This window comes from Passer montanus, unplaced genomic scaffold (assembly GCF_014805655.1).
Source record: "Passer montanus isolate IOZ18808 unplaced genomic scaffold, ASM1480565v1 scaffold258, whole genome shotgun sequence".
NCBI lineage: Eukaryota > Metazoa > Chordata > Aves > Passeriformes > Passeridae > Passer > Passer montanus.
Window position 1 is genome coordinate 156569 of NW_024367239.1, and position 8660 is coordinate 165228.

The following is an 8660-nucleotide window of genomic DNA, read 5'->3' on the forward strand; positions in this document are numbered from 1 at the left end:
AGAAATTAAAGGGAAATTAAATGGGAATGAATTAGAAATAAATTGAAATTAAATGGAAATTAGAAATTAAATGGGAATTAAATGGGAATTAATTAGAAATTAAATGGGAATTAAATGGGAATAAAATAGGAAAATTAATGGAAGTTAAATGGGAATTAATTAGGAACAAAATGGGAATTAATTAGAAATAAATAGGAAATAAAATGGGAATTAATTAAATGGGAATTAAATCAAAATTAAATAGATATAACATAGGAATTAAATGGGAATAAATTAGGATTAAATAAGGAATAAATTCAGAATAAAATAGAAAATAAATGAAAATAAATTAGGAATAAATTCAGAATTAATTAGGAAAAAATTAGGAAAAAAATTGGAAATAAATGAGAATGAATTAGGAAAAAATTAGGAATGAATTCGGAATAAAATGGGAAATAAATGGGAATAAGTGGGAAATAACTTCAGAATAAATTCAGAATAAAATGGGAAACAAATGGAAAAGAAATGGGAACAATTAGGAATAAAATAGGAAACAAATGGGAAATAAACGGGAAGTAAATGGGGATAAATTTGGGGATTTTGTTTTGGAATTTCTGGGAATTTCTCAATTTTTTCCCCAATTTTCCCCCCCAAAAAATCTCAATTTTTCCCCAAATTTCCCCCAGTTTTTCCCCAACTTTCCCCCAAAAAATCTCAATTTTTTCCCCAATTTTCCTCCAGAAAATCCAAATTTTTTCCCCAATTTTACCCTGATTTTCCCCCGATTTTCCCCCCAAAAACTCAAATTTTTCCACAATTTTCCTTCAAAAAAATCACAATTTTCCCACAATTTTCCCCCCCAAAATTACAAATTTTCCCCAAAAAATTCTCTCAATTTTCCTCCAATTTTTTCCCCATTTTCCCCCAATTTTTCCCCAATTTCCCCCAATTTTTCCCTAATTTTCCCCCAATTTTTGTCCCAAAAAACTCAATTTTCCCCCCAATTTTTTGCCGAAAAATCTCAATTTTTCCACAATTTCCCCCCAAAATTCCCAAATTTTCCCCAATCATTCTCATTTCTTCCCCAATTCTTTGTCAAGAAATCTCAATCTTTTTCCCCAATCCCCCAATTCCCCCCAATTCCCCCCAATCCCCAATCAATCCCCAATCCCCAATCAATCCCCAATCAATCCCCAATCAATCCCCAATCAATCCCCAATCAATCCCCAATCAATCCCCAATCAATCCCCAATCAATCCCCAATCAATCCCCAATCAATCCCCAATCAATCCCCAACCCAATCCCCAATCCCGTACGTTTTTGCCCCAACCCCCACTTTGTGCCCCATCCCCAGGTGTACGCTCCGTCCGCCAGCCCGGCCGAGTTCAGCCGCGACTCGGCCGCCTTCGCCTCCAAGGGCGGCGCCGCCTTCCCCGGCTCCTTCTTCATGCCAGGTCAGCGCGTCCGGCGCGTCCCCCGACGTTCGGGGCTGCGCGGAAATGGGAAAATGGGTCCGAACATGGCGACTCTAGGAGCAAAACTGCGCAAAAATGTGAATTTTACAGCACTTTTTTCTCCAAAAATTGGAATTTTCTGAGAAAATTTTCTGGAAAATTCTGGATTTTGGGGACAATTCCCTAAAAAATCAGAATTTTTGGATGAGATTTTCTAAAAAAATGTGAAGTTTAGGACGAATTTTTCAAAAAAATTCTGAATTTTTGGACCAAAATTCCTGAAAATTTCAGAATTTTGGGACCAAATTTCCTGAAAAATTATGAATTTTGGGATTAATTTCATGAAAATTTCTGATTTTTGGGGCTGATTTTCCTAAAAACCCCAAATTTTGGGGTCAATTTTACAAAAAAGTCTGAATTTTTGGATCATTTTTCTTGAAAAATTTCAGAATTTTACGACCAATTTTTCAAAAAATTTCTGAATTTTGGGATTAAAATCCCTGAAAATTTCCGAATTTTCAGAACAAAATTTCCTCCAAAATTCCCAGATTTTGGGTGAAAAAAATCCCAGAAATTTCCCATCTTTTGTGTTCAAATTTCCTCCAAAATGCCAAAATTTTCAGATAAAAATTCTCATAAAATTCTGAAATTTCAGGCTAAAAATTCCCCAAAAATTCCCAAATTTTGGGGTGACAATTCTCCAAAAATTCCAAATTTTGCAGTAAAAATTCCCCAAAAATTCCCGAATTTTGAGACCAAGTTGACAAAAAAATTCCCAAATTTTGACATTAAAAATCCCCAAAAATTCAAAATTTTGACCAAAAATCCAAAATTTTTACATTAAAAATCCCCCCAAAATTGGAATTTTTTGTCTGAAAAATCCCAAATTTTTACCATTAAAAATCTCCAAAAATTTTGAATTTTTCACCAGAAAATCCCAAATTTGACCTTTAAAAATCCCCCAATAATTCAAATTTTAGACTGAAAAATTGCCAAAAACTCCCAAATTTTACCATTAAAAATCCCCCCAAAAATTCAAATTTTTGACAGAAAAACCGCCAAAAATTTTGAATTTTTGATGAAAAAATCTGAGTTTTTGGCCATAAAATTCCCAATTTTTGACCAAAAAATTCCCAACTTTTGACATTAAAAATTCAAACTTTTTCACCCAAAAATCCCAAATTTTTACATTAAAAATCCCCAAGAAAATCCCAATTTTAGACCAAAAAATCACCAAAAAATTCGAATTTTTTGACCGAAAGTCGCGAATTTTTGGCTGTAAAATCCCCATTTTTTGAGGAAAACCCCCCAAATTTTCGACATAATTAAATATTAAAATTACTGAATGAATAATGAGATTAATTTGCATATTGTTGTTGCAGATGGGCAGCACAGCAGCGAGCCCTGGAGCTCCTCCAGCGGGATGAGCCCGGCTGGGATTTTTTCCAGGATTTTCTTGGGAAATTCCCAAATTTTGGGGTCCAATTTCCCGGAAAAAATCCCAAATTTTGGGGTAAAAATTCCCCACTTTTAGTCTAAAAATTCCAAAAAAAATCCCAAATTTTAAGCTAAAAATTCCCAAAAAATTCCAAATTTTGGAGTAAAAATTCCATGAAAATTCACAAATTTTGAGACCAAAGTTCCAAAAAAAATCCAAAAAAATCCTAAATTTTGACATTAAAAATCTTTTAAAAAATCAAATTTTTGACCAAAATATCCCAAATTTTGCTATTAAAAATCCCCTAAAAAATTGAATTTCTCACAAAAACACCCGAATTTTGCCATTAAAAATATCCCAAGAATTGGAGTTTTTCACCAAAAAAATCCCAAATTTTTACCATTAAAAATCCTCAAAAAAATTCAAATTTTAGACTGAAGAATTGCCAAAAAATCCCAAATTTTGACCAAAAAAATCCCAAATTTTTACCATTAAAAATCCTCAAAAAAATTCAAATTTTAGACTGAAGAATTGCCAAAAAATCCCAAATTTTGACCAAAAAAATCCCAAATTTCATATTAAAAATAAAAAAAAATACTAATTTTTGCCCAAAAAAGTCAAAATTTTTACATTAAAAATTTGAATTTTTTGACCCAAAAATCTCAAATTTTTGCTTTAAAAATCCAAATTTTTGGCGGAAAAATCTCCAAAATTTGAAATTTTTTGACCGAAAATCACAAATTTTTGGCCGTAAAATCCCCAATTTTGGACCAAAAAAATCCCAAATTTTTACGTTAAAAACTCGCATTTTTTGACCAAAAAATCCCAATTTTTAACGTCAAAAATCACCCAAGAAATTTGAATTTTTAATGGCAAAGTCACGCAAACATTGGAATTTTTGGACCGGAAAGGCGGATTTCTGGCCGCGAGCTGCCCGTTCCTTGAGGAAGAGCCCTGCAGTTTGCGGCAGCAGGAAATACCGAGTGCGGGATGAATGAATGAGCTGACTCGGCGCGTTCTCCTTGCAGATGGGCAGCACAGCGGCGAGCCCTGGAGCTCCTCCAGCGCCATGAGCCAGGCCGGCTTCCCGGGGATGCTGGGCAGCTCCGCGCACGCGCCCCTGGGCCAGGCCGGCGCCTACTGCGGCCTGCACCCCCACGAGCGCCTGGTCAGTGCCCCGCGTGCCCCAGCCAGCCCCGCAGCGGCCCCAGACACTCGCCAAGAGGCCCAGAAAAATCCCCCGAAAACTCCGTCCTTTTCCCAAAAAATCGGATTTTTTCCACCAAAAAATTCAATTTTTTTTCCCATTTTTTGCCACTTTTTACTCCAATTTCCTCCAAATTTTTTCCCAATTTTCCCCCATTTTTTCCCAAAAAAATCCAATTTTTTGCCGTTTTTTCCCATTTTTTTGCCGTTTTTCCCCCAATTTTTCCCCCAAAAATTCCAATTTTTTTGTGATTTTTTCCCCAATTTTTCCCTATTTTTGCCCAATTTTCCCCCAATTTTTTCCCAATTTTTACCCATTTGTCTCCCAATTTTTCCCCAAAAAAATCCAATTTTTTGCCATTTTTGGGGCATTTTTTCCCCTATTTTTCCCCCATTTTTTCCCTACTTTTCCCCAATTTTTCCCATTTTTTCCCCCCCCGAAAACTCCATTGTTTTCCCCAAAAAATCGGATTTTTTCCACCAAAAAATTCAATTTTTTTTCCCATTTTTTGCCACTTTTTACTCCAATTTCCTCCAAATTTTTTCCCAATTTTCCCCCATTTTTTCCCAAAAAAATCCAATTTTTTGCCGTTTTTTCCCATTTTTTTGCCGTTTTTCCCCCAATTTTTCCCCCAACTCCATTTTTCCCATTTTTATTTTTTCCCCAATTTTTCCCTATTTTTGCCCAATTTTCCCCCAATTTTTTCCCAATTTTTACCCATTTGTCTCCCAATTTTTCCCCAAAAAAATCCAATTTTTTGCCATTTTTGGGGCATTTTTTCCCCTATTTTTCCCCCATTTTTTCCCTACTTTTCCCCAATTTTTCCCATTTTTTCCCATTTTTTCCCCACATTTTCCCCATTTTTCATCCAATTTCCTCCAAATTTTCAGGAATTTTTTTCCCAATTTTTCCCCAATTTACCCCCAATTTTTCTTCTAATTTTCCCAATTTTTCCACAAATGAAATCCATTTTTTCCCCATTTTTTGTCAGATTTTCTTCAAATTTTCCCCATTTTTTCCCATTTTTTCACCCAATTTCCTCCAATTTTTTTTCCCAATTTTCCCCCCCCAAAATTCCATTTTTTTCTCAAAAAAAATTCAATTTTTTCCCCTTTTTTGGTCCGATTTTTCCCATATTTTCCCCAATTTTTCCCCAATTTTCCCCCAATTTTTCCCCCCCAAAATTCCATTTTTTTCTCAAAAAAAATTCAATTTTTTCCCCTTTTTTGGTCCGATTTTTCCCATATTTTCCCCAATTTTTCCCCAATTTTCCCCCAATTTTTCCCCTATTTCCCCCCAATTGTCCCCAAAAAATACAATTTTTTTTGCCAAAAAATTGAAGGTTTTTTTTTAAAAATCCAATTTTTTCCCCATTTTTCGTCTGATTTTGTTCAAATTTTCTCCCAATTTTTCCCAATTTCCCCCCAATTTTTCCCCAATTCTTCGAAATTTTCCCCAATTTTTCTGCCAAAAATCCAATTTTTTCCCCATTTTTCGTCTGATTTTGTTCAAATTTTCTCCCAATTTTTCCCAATTTCCCCCCAATTTTTCCCCAATTCTTCGAAATTTTCCCCAATTTTTCTGCCAAAAATCCAATTTTTTGCTCCAAAAAAATCCAGTTTTTTCCACATTTTTTGTCTGATTTTTTCCATTTTTTCCCCGTTTTTCGTCTGATTTTCTCCAAATTTTCTACAAATTTTCCCCAATTTCCCCCAATTTTTCCCCATTTTTTCCAATTTTTCTCCCTAAAAAATCCAATTTTTTCTCCATAAAATTCTTTTTTTCTCAAAAATGTTCAATTCTTTCCTCATTTTTTCCCCATATTTTCCCCATTTTTCCTCCATTTTTCCCCAATTTTCCCCCAATTTTTCCCCCATTTTTTCCAATTTTCCCCCAAAAATTAAATTTTTTTCTCAAAAAAATCTGATTTTTTCCTCATTTTTTCCCCAATTTTTCCCCCTATTTTTCCCATTTTTTGTCAGATTTTCTCCAAATTTTTTTCATATTTTCCCCATTTTTGCCCGATTTTCTCCAAGTTTTTTGCTAATTTTCCCCAATTTTTTTCCTAATTTTTCCCTATTTTTTTCCTAATTTTTCCTAATTTTTCCCTATTTTTTCCTAATTTTTCAGAACTTTTTCTCGTTTTTTCCCTAATTTTCCCCATTTTTTCTCCAATTTCTCACCAATATTTCCCCTATTTTTTGCTATTTTTTCTCAATATTTCTTCTTTTTTCCCTCATTTTTTCCCTGATTTTTTCCCAATTTTTTCCCTAATTTTTCCCTATTTCCCCCCTAATTTTCTTCCCCAATTTTTTTCTAATTTTCTCATTTTTTCCCAGTTTTTCCCCAATTTTCTCCCATTCCCAATTTTTCCCCATATTTTTCCCATTTTTTGTCAGATTTTCTCCAAATTTTTTTCATATTTTCCCCATTTTTGCCCGATTTTCTCCAAGTTTTTTGCTAATTTTCCCCAATTTTTTCCCAATTTTTCCCCATTTTTTTCTCAAAAAATTTCCTTTTTCCCCCATTTTTTGCCCATTTTTCTCCATATTTTCCCCATTTTCCTCCCAATTTTTCCCCAATTTTTCCCCAATTTTTCCCCATCTTCCCCATTTTTTCCATTTAAAAAACTGAATTTTTTCTCCAAAAAATCCATTTTTTTTCTCCAAAAAATCCAATTTTTTCCCCATTTTTTCTCCGATTTTCGCTCCATTTTTTCCCATATTTTCCTCATTTTTCACCTGATTTTCTCCAAATTTTTTCATGCTTTCTCCAATTTTTCCCAGATTTTTAACCCCAAAATTCTGATTTTTCCAGGGCTACCCGGCGCACTCGTCGGCCGAGCTGAGCTCGGCGCTGGCCCCGATTTTGCCCCCATTTTTCCCCCATATTTTCCCCATTTTTCGTCCAATTTTCTCCAAATTTTCAGCAAATTTTTTTCCCTATTTTTCCCCATATTTTCCTCTTTTTTTCTCAATTTTTTCTCAAAAAAACTCCTTTTTTTTTTCTTTTTTTTCCTGATTTTCTCCAAATTTTCCCCATGTTTTGCCTGATTTTCTCCAAATTTCACCCATTTTTTCCATTTTCCCCCATTTTTCCACCAAAAAATTCAATTTTTTTCCTCATTTTTTCCCCAATTTTCCCCATATTTTCCCCATTTTTCATCCAATTTTCCCCAAATTTTTTTCCAATTTTTTCCATATTTTTTCCCCATTTTCCCCCCATTTTCCCCTTTTCCCCCTTTTTTTCCCCCAAAAATTCAAATTTTTCCTCGAAAAATTTCAAATTTTTTCTCAAAAAAATCCAATTTTTTCCTCATTCTTTCCTGATTTTTTCCCCATATTTTCCCCATTTTTCCTCCGATTTTCTCCACTTTTTTTTTCATATTTTCCCCATTTTTTCCCGATGTTCTCCAAATGATCTCCAGCCACTTTTCAGCCACTTTCCCTTTCTTTGCCCCATGTGCAGGGCTACCCGGCGCACTCGTCGGCCGAGCTGAGCTCGGCGCTGCCCCCGATGTCGTCGTTCCACCGCGGCTCCAACGCCTTCGGCTCCTCCTGCACGCCCCCGGCCAACGGCGCCGAGCCCCTGCTGGGTGAGCCGCGGTGCCGGAGAGCACTCGGGAAAGGCACGGGAAAACAGGGGAAAGGCACGGGAAATGCACGGGAAATGATTTTCTCCAAATTTCACCCATTTTTTCCATTTTCCCCCATTTTTCCACCAAAAAAATTCCATTTTTTTCCTCATTTTTTCCCAATTTTCCCCATATTTTCCCCATTTTTCATCCAATTTTCCCCAAATTTTTTTCCAATTTTTTCCATATTTTTTCCCCATTTTCCCCCCATTTTCCCCTTTTCCCCCTTTTTTTCCCCCAAAAATTCAAATTTTTCCTCGAAAAATTTCAAATTTTTTCTCAAAAAAATCCAATTTTTTCCTCATTCTTTCCTGATTTTTTCCCCATATTTTCCCCATTTTTCCTCCGATTTTCTCCACTTTTTTTTTCATATTTTCCCCATTTTTTCCCGATGTTCTCCAAATGATCTCCAGCCACTTTTCAGCCATTTTCCCTTTCTTTGCCCATGTGCAGGGCTACCCGGCGCACTCGTCGGCCGAGCTGAGCTCGGCGCTGCCCCCGATGTCGTCGTTCCACCGCGGCTCCAACGCCTTCGGCTCCTCCTGCACGCCCCCGGCCAACGGCGCCGAGCCCCTGCTGGGTGAGCCGCGGTGCCGGAGAGCACTCGGGCAAGGCACGGGAAAACAGGGGAAAGGCACGGGAAATGCACGGGAAAGGCACGGGAAGTACACGGGAAATGCACGGGAAATGCACGGGAAATGCACGGGAAATGCACGGGAAATACACGGGAAATGCACGGGAAATGCATGGGAAATACACGGGAAATGCACAGGAAATACACGGGAAATGCATGGGAAATACACGGGAAATGCACGGGAAATATACGGGAAATGCACGGGAAATGCACGGGAAATGCACGGGAAATACACGGGAAAGGCACGTGAAGTACACGGGAAATGCACGGGAAAACAGGGGAAAAGCACGGGAAATGCACGGGAAATACACGGG

General features: G+C 36.5%; 1 protein-coding gene across 1 annotated transcript in view; it reads left to right on the plus strand.

Moving 5' to 3' along the window:
• LOC120503458 (transcription factor 4-like) overlaps positions 1-8292 on the plus strand; it is a gene marked incomplete at its 3' end in the record, with an annotated part of 83490 nt that extends 75198 nt beyond the window's left edge. Inside the window, exons 10-13 of the mRNA XM_039711951.1 lie at positions 1334-1433; positions 3900-4039; positions 7547-7738; positions 8166-8292. Coding sequence (XP_039567885.1) covers positions 1334-1433; positions 3900-4039; positions 7547-7738; positions 8166-8292 — 559 coding nt within the window. The remainder of the gene's footprint in view (positions 1-1333; positions 1434-3899; positions 4040-7546; positions 7739-8165) is intronic.
• Between the last annotated feature and the right edge of the window lie 368 nt (positions 8293-8660).